This window comes from Canis lupus, chromosome 4 (genome assembly GCF_011100685.1).
Source record: "Canis lupus familiaris isolate Mischka breed German Shepherd chromosome 4, alternate assembly UU_Cfam_GSD_1.0, whole genome shotgun sequence".
Lineage (NCBI taxonomy): Eukaryota > Metazoa > Chordata > Mammalia > Carnivora > Canidae > Canis > Canis lupus.
In genome coordinates this window covers 9,355,874-9,375,321 of record NC_049225.1, presented here as the reverse complement: position 1 = coordinate 9,375,321, position 19,448 = coordinate 9,355,874, and the positions used below count along the sequence as shown (strand labels likewise).

The following is a 19,448-nucleotide window of genomic DNA, read 5'->3' as shown; positions in this document are numbered from 1 at the left end:
TGGCAGAATGAAATGGCAAAGCCGAAGCAAGACTGCAGTTTCTTCTAGAAACCCACCTATAAATCCACTGTTCCTTCAAGACATCGGCTCAGTCTGTGCCTAAGTGACTAGAATAGAGCAGTCTGGACAGCTCTGCAGGCCCAAGCTGGTAGGCCCAGGGTTGTCTAGGTCAACATGTAATGAACTGCCATGGAAGCTTAGTGGCATGAGGAAAAGTTCCACAGCTCACGGGTTTTCAGACCTCAGGGATCCGGCCTGGACACTCTCTCATGGGCAGAGCAGATGAACCAAAGCAGAATCACGCACATGTCCCCTCTGATTTATGTATCACATCAGCTTGCATCCCCCACTGGCTGCAGCAAAACATGCAGCTGACCTTGGAAACGGATGGCTGGGCAGACTGCTCCAGAGAGAAAGAACCAGAATGGCCAAGGGCCTTTCATGCCAGAGGCTGGCCACAGTCTTCTGGAGGCTCAGCAGTCGGGCTTCTCTCCTAAAAAGTCACTTTGGAGAAGAATATATCTGACAAGCTAAAACGAAGACCATGTTCTTGGGCATACAAGCCCACACAATGTCTGCAAAGAAGGCACAAAGGTCCTGTGGTGACCTTCCCTGCCCGGCTGCCTGCCACAGGCCCCTTCCTTTTGACCAAGGAACAAAGGAGATAAACTGGGGCAGCCGAGAAAGTTCTTGCTCCACACTGTCATGGGGGAGCCTGTGGCTGAAGGGTAACCACTGCTGTTGCCCAGGCCACGGAATGACCAACCACTTTGGATTGGATCGGGCCAGCTCCGGTTTGGTTTCTAAATACAGACCCTCGTGCTGCAGGAAAGCCTCCTGGAATCACAGAGTTTTAGAAACAAAAGGAAAACTGGGACGCCTGGGTAGCTCAGTGGTTGAGCATCTGCCTTTGGCTCAGGGCGTGATCCTATGGTCCTCAGATCAAGGCCCACATCGGGCTCCCTGTGAGGAGCCTGCTTCTCCCTCTATGTCCCTGCCTCTCTGTTTCTCTCATGAATAAATAAATAAAATCTTAGACAAACAAACAATAGGAAGTTTCAAAATAGATGGGGATTTTACAGATTTTACAAAGTTGGGAAGAACTTGTACCCAAGGAGAGATCTGTGGCCTTGCCAGGTAATGGGCATGGTTTCTAGCTACTCAGTGCTTCCAGTAAAAGGAAGTGGTATAGACACACACAGAACCCACGTGTAAACATCTGTTCACAAGCCACATGGGCAGATGTCTGAGAAGGCAGGACTGTGTTTCTGCCTTCCAGTGCCTGGCACAATGCTTCAGTGAACAGGTACTAGGAAAGTACTTATTCAAAGGAGGACTGAATGTTCCTTAGGAAGGCTCATATAAAGTGAACCTCACCCTGCTGTCTCCAGTGAGTGTCACTGCAAAGGACAGTGGAGGCTGTGAAGGGACAGAGGGGCCCAGGCCTCAGGACCCAGGATTGATCCTGGGTCAATCCTGCTCTGGGAAAGGTCTGCTGTGGCAACTGCCTGAAGCCTGTGCTCAAGCTGACTCAGGTCTGGGGTCCAGCTGGAGCTCCTGGCCCAAGCCCAAGCTGAAGGTCCTACAGGCCTGCAGGGAGAGAATGGGATGGTCCTTCTTAGCAGACATGTTTGCCTGGAGCACATGCACTTCCTTGACTATGGCAAGGAGGTGCACAACCAAATCTTCTCACAACTTCTTCTCTGGCTCAGAGAGAAGGGAGTGCAAACCCCCTGTGCCTCAGATCTGAGGCAGCAGCCAGGCCAGGGCAGTGAGGCAGGGTCGGCTGTGACCGCAGGGCTGGCAGGCCTGACAGTCAGGAGAAGGTGTCCGGCGAGGAAAGCAGGACAAACCAGCCTGGGGCCCGGAGCTGTCACATAAGTGCCACATTGTTTGCCAACCCCCACCTTCTCCTTTTGTGCACTCTGCACCCCAGCTGATCCTGGCAGCTGAACTGACACTTTCCCTGCAGTGGAGCGTGGTCACTTCTGAAATACTCATCTGTGTCTCTTGGAGCAAAGCAGGGCCAGTGAGCAGGTGCCCAGCTGGCTCAGAGGGCTGGACTCCTGACGAAGGCTAACTTAACCAGCTGGCTGTTGGCAGCCTAGGAAGAAGGCTTCCTCGCTACACTATGGTGGGACAGAGACCTGGAAGGTCGGGGTGGGAGGGACCTTTTGGGACCACCACACAGCATGTCCTCAAGAGACATGGTAGTTGCCTCTCGGACCCACTCTTTTGGTAAAGCCTCGGCCAACATGGTCGGGGCCTTGATCGGTGTCTACTGTTGTTACTGAACCAGAAGGGCTGGACAGGACAGGAAGGGCTGGCCAGCTGCCCCAGTGTCCTCATGAGGAGGGAGCAGCTCAGGCCTGCACCTGCTGCAGCTTCTGGGGAAGGCTCAGGGAAAGGGTGAGTGAGCCAGCTCATCAGTTACCAAACGAGCCGAGTCCCTTGGACTGTCCTCCCTTGGCCTCCCTGGGCCCATCCGGGGCTCACCTGGATAATGAAGCCAGTGGAAGAACACTGCCTGACCCACAGGCTGAATTTCCGTTTTTTCCTCTTTCGGAGTTCCCGCTCCGTGCACGTGGCAATGAACACAGGGTCCTCGTCAATCAGGGGTTCGTGTAGCACCTGCCAGGAATGGAAAAAGCAGAGATGCTCATGGAAGGTAGCGTGAGTTTGGGGGGATGGATGTCATCAGATCTCTGCTCCAATGGAGTCTCTGCCTTTGAGCAGCTGTGTGACCTAAGTTACCTTACCTCTCTGATCCTGAGTCTCTTCATCTATAAAGGGTAATATCTATACCAGTGTTTTGGGGAGAATGAATTAAGAAACCGTATGCAAGGCACTTAGCCTGGGCCCTGACATATAGCAGGTATTCAGTAAATAGAAAATTAAAAGGTAATTTTATTTTTATTTTACTCATTTATAAAATACATATTTAATGTAGATACTTATATATTTTAAATATATTTATAGTTATCTCATTACATGTATAATAATTATTATTCTTAGTGGCTCAAGGTCCCCAGAGCAAACTCTCACTTGGTAGAGGGATCTCCAGGAGTCCTGACTTCTAGTAGGACATGCCCACCGTTTTCAGAAAAGACCTTTCTTTTTCTTTTTTTTTTTAAGATTTTATTTATTTATTCATGAGAGACACAGATAGAGAGGAAGAGACATAGGCAGAGGGAGAAGCAGGCTCCTGTGGGGAGCCCAATGTGGGACTTGATCCCAAGACCCGAGGATCACGATCTGAGCCGAAGGCAGATGCTCAACTACTGAGCCATGCGGGTGCCCCAGAAAAGACCTTTCTGATGGACAGCTCCAACTGCTAAAAAGTTCTTTGCCTCATATTTAATCTGAGCCTATTGATCTAATGTCTGTCCCTGTGAGAAACAAAGAAAAACACATACTATTTCTTTAGGTATTCAAGACTGCTCTCACACTGGTCCTCAACCTTTGTCCCCCAGGGCTGAACGATCTCTCCTTAAAATCCACCCCTGAAATGAACCCGATGCCCTGTGGCCGTGCCCCATAACCCAGCCTCTGCTTTCTTCCACATTGTGTCCTTCCAGACACGGATTCCCAAGACAAACTGTAAAGGTATTTCACCTATTTCAGTTTCTTTATAACATGGTTATAAGATGTTTTCAATGACAAGACTATAAAGTAAAAAGAATTGGCATAAAAAAATGGAGTGGGGGTGGTGGTCAAATTTTGTTTCTTCAAGCTAAAGCTTTTCTGGGGAGACTTTTGGGTAAATTTAGGAATCTGCTACACCTCTCCCCCCAAATCTTTCTCAAACTTAATTACAAATTGGCATGTGTGTCTGAATTTCATTGAAATGAAGAATGTGGGAAATGATAGGATTCCAAGAACCATACCCAATGCCCTAGATGGGGGACCAGCAAACTGTGGTAGAGTCTGGCTCACCACCTGTTGTAAATAAAGTTTTACTGGGACCTGCCAGGTTCACTCACGTATTCTCAATGGCTGCTCCTGGGCTACAAGAGCACATTGTACAAGATGCAACAGAGACCCTATGGCCTATGAAGCCTACCACTGACCAGCTGGCCACTGACAGAAAGAGTGTGCCAACCCCTGCTCTCCACCAGTGCTTTTGGAACTCTAACAAACCAACCAGTCAGCCAAGATCTCACTAAAAGGTAAATTCTGCTCTAGTAGGTTTGGGGCAGGGCCCGAGCTTCTGCATATCCAACAAGCTCCCACGTGATGTCAGAACACTGTCTGACAAGGGCAGATTCAAGGACGGTACTTACCAGCTGTGATTTAGACAGTATCCTCCCACCCTTCCATTAATGCTACCCTGAATTCCATTAAAACAGCAGCAGCAAAAAAATAAAAAAATAAAAATAAAACAGCAGCAGCCTTGTAATGTTCAGCCTGGTCCCCAGACTGCTCTGCTGGTGGAAGCATGGGGACCTTTTTTTTTTTTTTTAAAAGATTTTATTTACTTATTCATGGGAGACACAGAGAGAGCGAGAGAGGCAGAGACACAGGCAGAGGGAGAAGCAGGCTCCTTGCAGGGAGCCCGACATGGGACTCGATTCTGGGCCTCCAGGATCAGGCCCCAGGTGGAAGGCAGGCACTAAACCGCTGAGCCACCCAGGGTTCCCAAGCATGTGGACCTTAAACCTGCCTCCCCCGTCTGATGCTTGTGAAGGGGAGGGCTGGAGAAGTTGCCTAGCCACTGTGCCTTCCCTGGCCCTCATGCCTAGCTGACTCTGTGGATTCCTTTTTTTTTTTTTAAATTTTTTTAATTTATTTATTCATGAGAGAGAGAGAGGCAGAGACACAGACAGAGGGCAAAGCAGGCTCCATGCAGGGAGCCCGACATGGGACTCGATCCCAGGTCTCCAGGATCAGGCCCTGAGCTGAAGGTGGCGCTAAACCGCTAAGCCACGGGGGCTGCCGGACTCCGTGGATTCCTAAAACATTCAAAGCCCCATTTGGAACCACTGTAGTCAAATGGGTAAGTCCCACACACTGTGGGGACATGGAGGGGGTGTTGAGGGGAAGATGATAGAAAGAAGCCCTCTGGCTGCCTGCCTGTTCCTGCTCTGCTCCCCCTGCTCAAGAAGCATGTCCTGGGGATCCCTGGGTGGCTCAGCCGTTTAGCGCCTGCCTTTGGCCCAAGGCGCGATCCTGGAGTCCTGGGATCGAGTCCCACATCAGGCTCCCGGCATGGAGCCTGCTTCTCCCTCCTCCTGTCTCTGCCCCTCTCTCTCTCTATGTCTATCATAAATAAATAAATAAATAAATCTTTAAAAAAAGAAAAGAAGCATGTCCTACTCGGGCCCCTGTGAAGCCACAGTACATAAAACTGCCCTCGCTCCCTCATCTCCAGAAAGCCAATGTACCTCTAGTCTGTGTGCATTTACATTTCGTCATACACCTCACCAAAGCAAAACTCTGCATGAAAGCTATGCATGCCAGAAAAGCATTTCCTTCTCCAGGATGCTGGCTGGCCAGCAGCAACCTTACCCAACTCTATTTCCTGAGTCTTTCCTGCAGGACAAGCTCATTTTGGGGCATGGCAGTGGTTATGGTAGAGGAAAGACAAAGCGTCCATTTATTTACTTGTATAATCCCTGTCCGAAAATACTCTTCTAATTAATTGGTTCCCAGTTTTGAGGAAATGCAACATCTCCTCATTTTGCATTTGTGTATAAACACGAGTGTGGGCACACATGACACATGGCTGCGTGGGTTACTGTTAGACCCTGAGAACCATCCGGTTTCTGAAGGCTGTGTGAAAGTTCTAAACTCATCCCAGAGGGTCACATTTGCTGGTACAGAAAGGCTCCAGAAACTGCAGGGCAGAGGGTGTGTGTGGTTTGCGAGGCAAGTGTGCCGTGTGTTTTGAGGGTGGTGTGTGTGTGAGGGAGTGGGATATAGAGTGATGCTGGGGAGCCTGGAGCAGATCCACCCACACATCTGATGGAGAACTGTGCCAACTGTCCTCAGCAGGCAGAGTGAAGACCCTTCACAGGAGCCCTGAGGCTTTGGGGTGGCAGATGGCAACTCCCAAACAAACCCACTACTTGATCCCCTTCTACCCAAATGAATGTTCCAGAGCCCAAACAGGGACTTTTCACAGAAGAGAAAAGCTGGAATACCAGGAAAGCTTTAGAATTTCCTGCTGGGGCCCTGATGGCACAAGGCCAACTCACATAACACCACAAACAGGAGTATAACCCTGGACAAGGCTGGCCTAGTCTAGGGGCTAGAAGGATCATCAGAAGCCTTATCTTTATGCTGTTAAGTATCAATCATCCAAGCAGCTGGCTGTTTGATTCTTGAGAGATACCCAGAGCGAGCCTGCAGCCTCTTCCAGTAGCTGCTCAAACGGCTGGTCCCGACCATGGTCAGAATATCCTTTTCCCCTTGCATCCAGCCAGCATGGCTCTGGTTTGGTTCATTTTCAACCAAGCAAATATTCAGTGAAACAAAAAATAATATGCTCAGCCCTGATCCTGTTTAAAGCAGGGCCCAAAAGATCCTACCTCCTGTCTCGAAGGTAAGAGACTGGGGACAAGAAAGAATGATACTCAGCTGCCCTGTAAATAGTGGGGACATTCGGGAAAGCACAGACCAGCACGGAAATACTGGCCCTGCATTGGGCCCCAGAGACCGGGTAAATCTGTTAAGGCAGAGAGAAGAGGGAAATGCTCTGGGAGTCAGAAAGAGCATCACAAACACCTGGAAATCATAATGAGCCCAGAATATTCACAGAACAGCAGGGGGAACGCTTCCAGAGATTGTTTTAAGGCTCCCACAGACCTGAAATAGGGAGATATCTTCCCCCACAAAAATCCGGTGATTTTCAGCTGTGCAGGGAAAGAGGCAAGATAGAGAGTCAGGGAAAGGGAAAACATTAGAAAGAATCTGAGATTTATGAAGAAGGCCCTTTTAAAAAAAAAAGATTTTATTTATTTATTCATGAGAGACACAGAGAGAGAGGCAGAGACACAGGCAGAGGGAGAAGCAGGCTCCATGCAGGGAACCCGATGTGTGACTCGATCCCAGGTCTCCAGGATCACATCCTGGGCTGAAGGCAGCGCCAAACCGCTGAGCCACCAGGGCTGCCCTAAAGAAGGCCCTTAAGGGAAAAGCACAAGGAAGAGCAGGTGGACTGGTGGCTCTTTAAACACACAAATAAAAATGATGTCAATTTGTGTTTCCACATCAAATGGGTCAAATGGAATTGGGCTCATGTGGGCCAAAAACTTTCGAAAGTTTTGTGTAGAAGCATCCCAGAAATAAGCCACCTCCTCAGTTTGCTAGACCAGTGGAGTAGCTTTGAGGACGACTCTGAAAGTCACATCTCACCACAGCCAAGGGTACTGGCCACATGTCAACACCAGAAGGCTCAGGAGCTGAGAGTAAACGGAGCCTTCCAGAACCAGTTAGGGACGTTGGGAAGGTTTGTCAGGGGGCTGAAGAGCTGGTGTAGGGCTCTATCAGACCCTGGTCCAAAGGCCCTGCCTGTGTCACATGTGCCAGGTGGACCCCAGCACCTGAGTGATCCTGGTGTAGATTTTGGCCTCCTCCCCTCTGCCACCTACAAGGCTTCGGCCCTTTCCTCACCAGCAGGGAAGAACACAGTAAGTTAATATTAGAGGTTCTTAGTGGAAGAAAATTTACATTAGCCTGGAAAACATAGTTTGGAAAGACAGCACCATCAAGAGGAGGGAGGAGTCGGGCAAGGAGGAGGGGAACGGAGTGTCTGAGCTAAACCTGGCTCTGACTTCTCTGTGGTCTGGAGCTGGGGGGGTGGGAGGGAGTACAGGAGAAGAAGGGGTGCCCTGGGGCGAAGGCAGGCTGAGAGGCTGCCACCAGGGAGGGAGGCCCCGCCCACGGGCCTCACCTGGGTTTGGGAAGGCCTGAAGGCAGAGTCGAAGCCGTTCTGCAGGGAGTCGAGGAAGGGCTGGACCTTGTAGAGGCCGTGCGTGGTCTGGCTGGAGCGGAAGGCCACCACGTGGAAGTACTTGAGGATCTTCTCGAAGCGGGCCTGGCTCATGACCAGGGCGAGGCTCCTGTTGCTATAGAAGCCGCCGCTCCAAATGCTGAGGACGGACTCGCAGTGGGAGATGCTGGTGGAGATCATGTAGCCCAGGAACGCCTTCATCTCCGTCAGCGTCACCTCGGCCCACGCGCCGTCGCTGCCGAAGCGCTCCTGGAACTTCTTGGCATACATGTTTGTCTGCACCACCATGTTCTTGAGCACGTTGTCCGGGACAAAAAGCTGGAAGAAGTCCATGGCACTGGCGCCGGGGGGCATCTTTCGGGTTGGACCTGCAACAGAGGTTGGGGGGGGTGTTCGTGGCCGTGAGCACCACACGCAGCCAGATGGGTGTCTGGGCTCCGTGGGGTGCACCTTCCCTGGCACCCTCCCCCTCTGTGGTCGGTCCCGGCTGCGCACCCCCATCCTCCGTGAGCTGGGGTCCCAGGGTCCTCCCTGCACCTGCACCCTGCATTCCCAGCCCACCTGCACGGGCACCACTTTTGCGCCTCCTCTTTCTTGGAAGGGAAGGTGAGTTCTCTAAGTAAGAATGCTTTCACCCCTCGGAGCCTGAAAATGCCCACCCCGGCGAGACCGCAGTCTTTCTGTCCTGGAACTCTCCACGTGGCCACTTGACATTTATTGGTGAATAAATCTGAAGGGGCTCGTTCAGATAATTTCACCAGGGAAATGAAAACCTCACAATTTTTGACTAATGCAAGGACAGCCTTTTGACACACACACACACACACACACACACACTCTTAAGAGATACGACTCTTAAGGGGCACCTGGCTGGCTCAGTGGTTGAGCATCTACTTCAGCTCAGGGCATGATCCGGGGTCCTGGAATTGAGTCCCACATCAGGCTCCCCACAGGGAACCTGCTTCTCCCTTTGCCTGTGTCTCTGCCTCTCTGTGTCTCTTATAAATAAAATGTTAAAAAAAAAATTCCATATAGTGACTTAAGCCAGGCTAACAGCATGTAGAGATTTGTAGAAGACAAGTTTTTGTTTTTTGTTTTTTTAATTTTTTTATGTAATCTCTACGCCCAATTTGGGGCTCGAACTTATGACCCGAGACCCAGAGTCACACACTCCACCAACTGAGCCAACCAGATACCCCTTCAGGGTATCTTGCAAAAGCTTTGCAATTTCTAGGGAAAGCTGTGCATGTTCAGAATTTTAAACACCCCCAACCTTTCTCTACCACTAATTTAAGCAGTCTCTGAAAAACAAGTTTTTCATGGCAAAATAAGTCAAGGACAAGACAGCGCAGGTTTTAGACTGGATAGATTTGGGAGCCGAAATTTACTTCTAGCTAACTGCAGTCTTAGATAAATATCTTCATCTGTTTCACATGGAAAATGGAAGAGCTGCTTTGCAAGGCTGTTGTGGAAACTGAGATATCATCAACAGAAATCCCCTGACTTGGCCTAAGAGCTTTAGAATGCTCTAACTACCCTCTTTTTACAGAAAAAAAACTGCGGCCCAGAGAGCCAAGTTGCCACCATACTCCCTGTCACCAACCATTTTTTGGAAGGGCACCAGGTGGTGCTGCTGCCACTGGCGCCTAACTGTTCCTGGAGGTGGCAACCCTGGCCCTGAGACCCTGAGGCCAGGAGACAGAGGGGCCCCGGGGTAGCGACAACAGCCTGAAGCCCCACACCCACTCTTAGTGGAAATCATTTCATTTTAGCAAAGACTTAGAGCCTCCAGTGGGTGAAGCCATAAATTATTCAGGGGTAGCTCTCAAAGAGGAGGAAAACCAGCATTTTAATTGCTACATCATGCTGAGTAAGCAGAATGAAATTTTCTCTTCCAGAAGTTATCTTTAAAGTAATTTTGCCTCCCAGGCTATTTCAAAATGAATTTGTACAGCAAACTCTGCCCTGGCCAGCTGCTTCATGAAGAAACTGGAAAGTATCTGGCTCCCTGTTATCTGTTTAGTTTGGATTTCTAAGTGTCCTCCACAGCCCCTCTCAGCTGTCGTGACTCTTCCTAGTTGAGAAGTGTTGGCACAGGCTGGCCACTGGGAAGGAGGCAGGAGAGGAGGGGAGGGAGAGCTTGGCACGCAGAAGATTCAGTCTGCATCACCAACTTTGTTATATGACCATTTAATAACACGGCCCTGGGGGTGGACAGCACCCCCAGCCAAGATAAGACTCTTCTACATTTGATTCATTTACAGGAGTTTTTCCAGACATTACCCCATGTGACCTCAGAAGATCCTCATGGCATCATCCCCTCCTGCAGGTGGGGAACTAGAAGCTCAGAAATATAGGGACACAGCCCCAGATCACTCACTTCTAAGCGCCTAATACAGAAGGGTGATCTTCACCCCACCTGGCCCAGAGCCAGTCCAAGAACACCTACTGCCTGCTGTAACAATTTAGCAGCATCCCTGCTGCTCTCACAAGTGGACAAGCAGAGATGTGGCTTTTCTGGGCAGTGTACACACAACTTAGCCAGGTGCATTGTCTTCAAACCCATCAGCTCCCTCCTCCTCTGCCACACACACACCTATCACAGTGGGTGATATAGGGTTATAATGCACAGCCGGAAGGAACTCTGAAGGGAAAGGGGGAACCTGCATCGCAAGAAATGCAAAGGCAGCATGGGACTGGGAGTTGGGATGGGGGCAAGGTGGCAGGGAGGACCTGGAGGAGGAAAAGCAGGTATGCCCTTGGTGTTTGGGCTTGGGGTACAGGGCTCTGCCCGCGGAGGTGCACTGCCAAGTCATAAACTCATATAATCGTCTCCCTCCTCGCTCCCTTCCCTACACACCATGTCGGCCTTCAAGGCCCCGTCACCATCACCCACCTCGTTCCCTGAGCCTACAGGGGATCACCTGCTCCCTCTGTCCCAGGATACTACAGCAGACCCACAGATCCTGGGTAGCATGAACAAAAAGACCAATTAACAATGGGGCGCCTGGGTGCTCAGTTGCTTGAGTCTGACTCTTGGTTTCAGCTCAGTTCATGATCTCAGGCTGGTGGGAACAAGCCCTGCCTCTGGCTCTCTGCTCAGTGGGGAGTCTGCTTGAGATTTTCTCTCCTTCTGCCCCTCCTCACCCCTGGTCTCTCTAAAAAAACAAATATATCTTTAAAAAAAAAAAAGAATGGTTCAGTAATAGATCCCCCAGAGAATCCCCCCCACCACCCCAAGCTAGGAACTGACCCACTCTTTTCAGGAGTGATTACAAAAGCAGTTGTCTTGTTTAGACCGTAACACAGGGGCAGTTGGCAGAACCACTTATCCAGTGATCGCCTGAGTGTCATACTGATCCTGGGAAAAGAATGGAGTAAGACCTGATATTCTCTCCCCAGTTCTCGGGTAGTGACAGGAATAGGCGGCAGTCAGTGACCCACTGAGGTCAGGCTTGGGGAGGGGAGGAAGGGCGGTGCCTACAAGAGGGACCCTGAGTCCAGATCCTGGGGAGGTATGGTCTGGGAGGCTCCCTGGAGAGCCACATGAGATGTCTTTAGAGGCAGGAGGCTGTGAAGTCAGCAGCCCCCGTCGAGGGAGGGCAGGGAGGTTACAGAACATCACAGGCAGTGAGAACATCTCCCACAAAGGCCCAGTGACCAGAAAAAAGGCCTAGTGACCAGAGTAAATGCCCTGCGTTTAGCAGACTGTACAAGAGAGAAGACTGGCTGCAGGCGCTGGCAGGCACAGGGCCTGGACTGTTCCTGAAGCCAGTGAGCCCCAGCAGGGACCTAACTGAGGGGTGGCCATGGCTGCTTCCTGTCCTGGCTCCCTCACTTCCGCACACCGCACTGCGGTCCACTTCCCTGTAGGTGTGCTGGGCAGGGGGAACAGACTACAGGTGAGCCGGGTACTGCAGGTGACCCGAAGCCCGGGGCCAGGGCCTCCACTAACAGGTGGCTTCATCCATTTATCATCTCCATCTGTACCAGGACATGAACGAGGCTGGTATCTTAAACCACATGTGTCCAAGACTGAAACTCCAGATCCCTCACTGTCCTCTCCCTTTTTGCTCCTCCCCATCAGCCAGAAGCCTGAACTGCTGTGGATTCCTCTCCTCCCTGCACCCCCACATCCGGCCCATCAGCACGTCCTGCCACTCCACCTCTAGAGTGCGTCATCAGCCACCCACTGTAGCGCTCTGGCCCAGGCGGCCACCACCTCTGGCCTAGAAGACAAAAACGGCCTCCCCCAAATGATTCATAGCAACGAGAAAATTTTTTTTAAAGAATATAAACCAGATCACAAGACTCCCCTGCTTAATTAAAACACTCCTGTGACTTCCCACTGCACTTAAAGCAAATGCACATTCTTTATAAAGGGTCTGCATGCCCTGGACCTACCTACTCCCATCCCAGGCTATTCCCCAAGGAAAGGCAATCAGGTGTGCAGACAAACCTGGGGTCAGGCCCAGGCCTCAAGCTCCTTCCATCCCGGGGCCTGCATCCATGCAGATCCATCTGTAGGATGCAAGCTGTCCTGGGGCTCCAGCTTCATCAAGTGATAAAGCCCACCCAACCACAGGCGGACACCACTGCTGGTCCTGTCAATCTCCCTCTCAAGTAGGCTTCCATCTTTGCATTTATCACAGAGGTGTTTTATTAGGGGCTTACATACTTGTTTTGGTCTACTGTCTCATCCTGTGACCTAATTGAAGTGCAATGGCCAAGGTAAAGGCTGTCATGCTGCTCCCAGCTCACGCTATGTCAGACACACTTGCTGACAAGGTGCATGGAGAGTGGATGAATGGGTAGGGCAGATGCCACGGCCCATTCAGAAGGAAGGACATCTTTGCTGAGATCCATGGGAAGGAGCTGGTGTCTGGGACAGCAGCCCATGTTAACGCCTAGTAAAAAAGACAGCTGGAAACATCTGTGTGGAAGAAGCAGGTTATAGGGCCAGGGTGGGAAAGGCTGAGAGTACAGTACAGTTCAGTGGGTCTCCCCCGGCTAGCTGGGCAGGGTGCCTGGGCAGGTAGAGCAGGGGCTTGCATACCTCTGCCCACACCTCCCTAAGGACACAAGTGAGGTCCAGGAAGCCAAGAAGGGCCAACATGGTAAGTCCTGGGGAGGAAGACCACCTGGGAATTTGGAACACTGGATCGGTGGGCAGAACGTGGGGTGGGGGCATCACAGTGACTTCCAGGTCCCCAGCTCAGTTGGGCTGGCTCTGGGTCTTGTTTTTATCTAATTTCCTTCTTCCCTGAACTGGTGGAAACCACTTCAGATCTCTTTCTGGCCATCCTTCCCTGTCTGTGGTTGCTGGTTATGTGACCCTGGGCAGGCCACACCACCTCTCTGCACCTTGGTTTCCTTACCTATCAAGTGAGCACAAGCCACAGGACCTTCACACAGACCATGCACGGCCTGTCCTGGCTAGTCCAGCATGAGTCCCACTAGGTGTGAGGGAGCATCCTTCAGGAGCAACCCTGACTTCCCTGTGCCCACTTCACAACTACAGCCTGTGGCCCTGATCCCCACCTTCACACTCTCTGGAAGATAAGTATGGCTTCCTAAAGTCCAACCCTCTACAGACAAAAGCATTCGTTTTGAGAGGAGACTGGCGTTTTGCATAAAGTGACATTTGGGGGCATCAATTATCTACAATTTTTTTTAAAGATTTTATTTATTTATTCATGAGACACACACACAGAGGCAGAGACATAGGCAGAGGGAGAAGCAGGCTCCATGCAGGGAGCCCGACGTGGGACTCGATCCCGGAACTCCGGGATCACGCTCTGAGCCAAAGGCAGACGCTCAACTGCTGAGCCATCCAGGCATCCAACTGTCTGTAGTTTTGTGACACAGATAAGGATCACTTAACATTCTGAATTAAGGGTTTAAAATAATGAAATAATAATCTCCAGGCAAAATCAAGCAGATATAAAAACATAAAAGAACATCCTGCATTATTACAAAAATATTCCTCCAGTTGAGACATAAAAAAAAAAAAAAAAGAGACGTTGCATTCTGTAAAAGAGTAAGTAGAATAGAGTCAAGCCATTGTGTCCCCCGTGCTGGCGGCAGCTGGGCTTTATCTTCCACTAAACGAATCCTCATTTCTCTCCATTTCCTTCCTCCCCTCCCACCCCCACCCCATGGCTGATGTGCAGGACGAGTGGTCCGTCTGACGAGCTGTGGTGCCCTCCCCGGTCCCGGCTGCAGAATCCAACCACACAGCCACTCCAGAACTCACAGGCTTCTTCTTTCCTTCTTCAACCTTGTAGCCCCCAGCTAAAGGACTGGTAACAAATCCGATTCGCAGCCAGGGGCGGGAGCCTCGGGCTTGCATCCTGGCCATGCTCCTGACTCCCCTGGGGCTTGGGCCCTCCACCTCTGTGTAGCCAATGGGGTTGCCCACACCTGTCTCACTGGGCAGCTGTGAGCAGCGTCCAGCAACCCCTCCTCTTTTGGCCTGACCCGCAATGCATACCAACCTACCAACGCAGGTTCAGATTAATATCAGCCCTCTAAATGGTGCCTTCCCATGGAGGACACATGAAGCTCCTAACCATTCCTCCAGAGCCCTTAGAAAACATGTAGAAGCTTGGCCAGAAAACCCCAAGTACAGCACCAGTTATTTTCCTGGTTGCAGGGCCTCCCTATCAGCAGCAACGCAGAAGAGTACCCTCTGAGCATGCCCGTGTGTGGTCTTCCTCAAACTAACAGGGCATAGTGGTTGGCAAACGAACTGGTGATACAAAGAAATGATTCTGGAATCTGACCCCTGAGTTGATGCTGTTCAGGGGGAACATGGGCCCCAGCACAGTGATATGTGGTTCTTCCCGAAGAGGGCTAATTTGTTGACTAATGCAGGCATTAAATCTACAACCTCGACCAAGGGTCACGTGACAAAGAGCTGCTTTACAGAGAAGGGGCGGCATGCACCTAAGCCTGACATGTAAAAACTTCTCAAGACAGCTCACCTTCAAGAACATTCACCACACAAGGCACCTATATACATATAAGAAATAGTCTAACTTACATGAAACATACAATTTTGTTCACGTGTGACGTGCCAACTCAAGTACCTGCCACCTGCAGTTGGGGGGATGGGGTGCTCTGGTGGGCAGAGGTGACCCTGACCACCCCCATGTGCAATGAGCCAACAGGGAGCTGCTGAAACAGAAGGGGTCAGCTCTCACTGCCACACGCCTGGGCCTGAGGACGCTCCAGCGTCCTCTCTATGTGGAGCAGTGGGACTCTACATTCCAGGTCCTGTGCTTTGTCCAGGCCAGGACTTTGTTAGCGAACAGAGATCAGGTCACATGTGCTTGTACACACAGAACAAGGAACTTTTACCCCTCCCACCACATCTGGTTTCTATGTAAGCAGCAAGGTGACAACACAGGAAGGGTTATAAACAGAGTGCCTAGCATAGACGTGGCTACAGAGCACGAGCTCAGATGTCAAAGGAATGAATAAACACTGGCAGATACACATCTTCATTGTGACTCTGACTCCCTTAGTGATATAGAAGCCTAAAGGCCGGGCAGCCCGGGTGGTTCAGAGGTTTAGCGCTGCCTTCAGCCAGGGCCTGATCCTGGGAACCTAGATTAGTCCCACATCGGGCTCCCTGCATGGAGCCTGCTTCTCCCTCTGCCTGTGTCTCTGCCTCTCTCTCTCTCATGAATTAAAAAAAAAAAAAAATCTTAAAAACAACAACAAAAAAGAAGCCTAAAGGCCAGGTGACAGGGCTATTCCATGGCTATTCATGACTCTGTGAGTCCTCCCATGGCTAAGTATGCTCTGGCCTTCTTCAGTCCATGAGGCCCGTGAGAAGAGCTGGTCCAGGCTCAGCCCCATGACCCCATGACCTCATCCACTCCTGTGCCCAGGACCTCACTCATCCCCTGTGCCCTGGACCTCACTCATTCCCTGTGCACAGAACTTCACTTATCTGCTGTGCCCTTTCTCATCCCCTATGCCTTGGACCAGGCTTATCCACTAGGACACTTCCTCTCTAAAACCACAGATTTCACTTTTCCTTAGAGCTGAGCTAGAACACAGCAAAGAGAGGTGTCTGTTAAGGATGAGAGGCAGAGTTACCTGCAGCTGGGGTGGGGAGGGGGCAGGAGCTGGTCTGTTCCTGGTTCATTCACTGTCTAACTAAACCTCTGCAAAACTGCAGTTTCTCTGGGTTTCAGTTTTTCATTGGCAACCTGCCTCATCTCCCTTCGAAGACTAATGAAACAGTAAAGACAATGGTGTAAGTATCTTGAGGAATGTAGAGAATTATATGAAAGTCTTCTATCACAATTTTGAAATCACTGCTGTCCAGCAGTCAAGGACAGGACTGGGCTCCAGCTCCTTGACTCAAGAGGGCAGTGACCTGGGGCAAATTGTTTCATCTCTTAATCTTAGTGCATGTGGAACAGCACAGGCTGAGTAGCTTAAACAGCAGAAATGTATTACCCACGGTTCTGGAGGTGAAGTCCAAGATCAGGGTGTTGATAGACTTGGTGTCTGGTTAAGACCACGCCCTGGTTCACGAAGGGCTGTCTTCTCACTGAGTTTCCACACAGAGGAGGGTCCAGGGAGATCTCAGGGGTCTCTTTTCTAAGACACTAATCCTATCATGAGACCCCCTACCCTCATGATCTAAGCACCTCCCAAGGCCCACCTCCTAATACCTTCACCTTTGGGATTAGGTCTGAGCACATGAATTCTGGAGAAACACACACATCCAGGCTCGAGTACTCATTACATCCCAGTCTCCATGCTGTAAAGTGAAGCTCATAATACCCTGAAGTTCACAGTTGGGGTGCAGATGAAGTGGGAGGTGCCTCACATAGCGCCTGCTGCCAGGTGGGTGTCCAATAATGAGATCTAATCACAGGCCCAACAGCATCCGCTGATCCCGTAGCCCAGGCTTCTGCCCCACTTCCCAGAGCTGACTTACCAGATGGCTATTACAGAACAGCAGCCTTAGCAACCACAGTTTATATTTCATGTAGACACTGTGTCTATTTTTCACAGGAGGCTATATTTTTAAAGCCTCTCCTAGGATACAGAAAGGGCAGCGGGAGCGTGTTTCCCTCTTGGGAAGATGCTGGGGAAGGGACGTGGTGCTAGGGGGCTGCTGGGCCACCGTTTGGGGCCCGTCCACTCTCAAAGGCCCTACTTCGTGCACAGTGACCGGTGGGGATGGGCCACACAGACAATTTGCTCATTTTCTCCATGACTTCACAGCTTTTCCTTGCTCCCTTCTTGCTGCACCAAGCACACCCACTGGAGTTCTTCATCCTTAACCAAACTAGGTTCATGTCCTATTTCTATCTAGGGTGCTGTGCTCTTTCTTCCTCAGGCTCCTTCCCCAGACCTACCTCCTCCTGTGGATTGGGCCTTTGTTGAACCCACTGACTGAGTCCCACCCCAGCTTGCTGCCAGCCCTGGCCTGTTTCCTGTGGCCTGGGACATGCTCCCCAGAACCTCCCTACTCCTTCCTCCAAGACATGCAACAGAGAAAGGGACCATTTCCCAGGCCCTCAGGGAGGATGAACATGAGAAGGATGGGCAGTTACCCCAGGCTTTTTGAGGTGTACTCCAAGTATACACCTGTCAGAACAAAAAATTCTGGTGTGTGTGCCTGTTGGAGGGTCTTTGCACCAAGCACTACAATGAGCAAGTATCTGACCATATTTAATTCTCACAGCAGCCAACCAAAGAGGTGCCAGGATGCCCACTTTGCAGCTGTGGAAGCACAGGCTCATGAAGAACCAGCTCCAGGTCACACTAGCTGAGAAATGAAGGAGCTCACATCCTCTCTCCCCAGCCGTGTACATCCCACGCACACGGGAATAAAGACTCCCCAGATGGCTGAGTCCTTCTACCTTTGTGGTTGCTTCCGATTTTCCAAGTGTGTGATGAAGTTCTGACCATCAAAACAGCTGCGAGGTGAGGCAGAGCAGAAGCATTGGAAGGTGGAAAGAGGCTTGGGGAGGGAAGACAAAAGCTGAAAACTGACTATTTAAAAACATACAGACTTGAGAATTGTTTTCTTGCCTGAAATAAATTCTTAGAAAGACCTGCGAGTTGAGGCACTACAGCCCCCCCTGAAAACGAGTGGGGATGGGGACCATTGGGGCCCAGCAGAGCACACACCACCGGTGGGCCTGGCTGCAGGAGTATAAACTGGAAATCCTGGAGAATTTTGGAGGAAGTCAGGAGGGATTTTATCACTCAGGATAAATTCCTAGGGAGAGGTTACTAGAAGGGGTTGACAAGAGGTCCACCCAGACACAGACTCTTGTCTGTTGGGTTCCCTGCTGTATCTTCACTGCCTAGAGCAGTGTGTGGCCCACTGAGGTACTTAACAGATAGGTCACTGAATGTGCAAAAAGGGAAATGTATTCAAAAGTTCTTTGGATTTCAGGGTCACCAGCAGCACCCCGCAGCTCACAAAGGTTGAGAGCACTGAGGGGCTCATGGGAAAAATGATGAGGGAGAGAAGAGAAGACACAGGGTCAGATTCATGATGCCTGTGCCAAGTCTGAGTCTGCGGACCCCTCCAGGCAGCGTGAGGCATAGCCAGGACCACATCATGTGCATACGTGCATGTGTCTGAAGGGGGGTAGGGGTGTGGGCAGGACCTATGAGCCCACACATCACATCCCTTGAGACCCCGGATTTAGGCATCTGTGCTTACCTACAAATGAGATTAAACAGAGAGTTACAGAGTTGCACAGACAGAGCTGGGCATACAAAATGTGTCATTTTTATAATCCAGTCTTAGCACTGAAAAAATACCGGGAGCCCAAAGGAAGCAAACAAACATAAGGCAACTGGCCCAGGCCCATGACGACCTCTGCAATGCCTGGGCCTCAGGCCAGAGACAATGACAGGGTCTGTGGAGAAGCCAGGAGGCTCTGTGAGGCCTGGCCCTCTCCAACCCAAAAGAAAAGGTACAGGTCACGACGCCACCTAAACCTGGTCAGTGTCATTGGAAGGTGGGTCCGGACTTCTGCTCTGGGGCCAGAGAAGCAGCTCCTTGGTAGGTGGTTAGGTGAATGATGCATAGGAGATCAAAGATGACTGCATGGAATTGGGCCTTCAGGCAGGTGCAAGTAGGGACAGCTCTTCCTCTGCTGGCCCCTGGCCTCCCCTCCCAATGTAGTCAGGTTCTGCAGGGTCTATGCACGGAGGGGCAGGGAATGGTACCAGATTCCCTCCCCATACAAACCTATTAGGACACAGGTTGTGGCATCTCCCCTCCTGGCTTGGCATCACTGGTGCAGCCCACTGCTGCCTTTCACAGCCCAGCCCAGGTCTGTGGACCCGGCACTGTGTTCCTTCTCTCTGTTCATCAGGCAGGCAAGATCTCTCTCTTCATCATCAGGCAAGATTGTAGGGGTCAGGAGGGAGGAGGGAGTGCAAAGGCGTGGCTTCTAGGGGAGTTCCCATCTACCCTTCTACTACCCTGGGCCACCCACAG

General features: G+C 50.9%; 1 protein-coding gene across 2 annotated transcripts in view; it reads right to left on the bottom strand.

The window, feature by feature from the left end:
• Positions 1–19,448, bottom strand: part of PGBD5 (piggyBac transposable element derived 5) — a 106,748-nt gene that overhangs the window by 27,935 nt on the left and 59,365 nt on the right. For both annotated transcript variants that reach the window (XM_038533937.1, XM_038533938.1), the window contains exons 2-3: positions 7,895–8,322; positions 2,497–2,631 (exon numbers count right to left, since the gene is read on the bottom strand). In XM_038533937.1, coding sequence (XP_038389865.1) covers positions 2,497–2,631; positions 7,895–8,322 — 563 coding nt within the window. The remainder of the gene's footprint in view (positions 1–2,496; positions 2,632–7,894; positions 8,323–19,448) is intronic.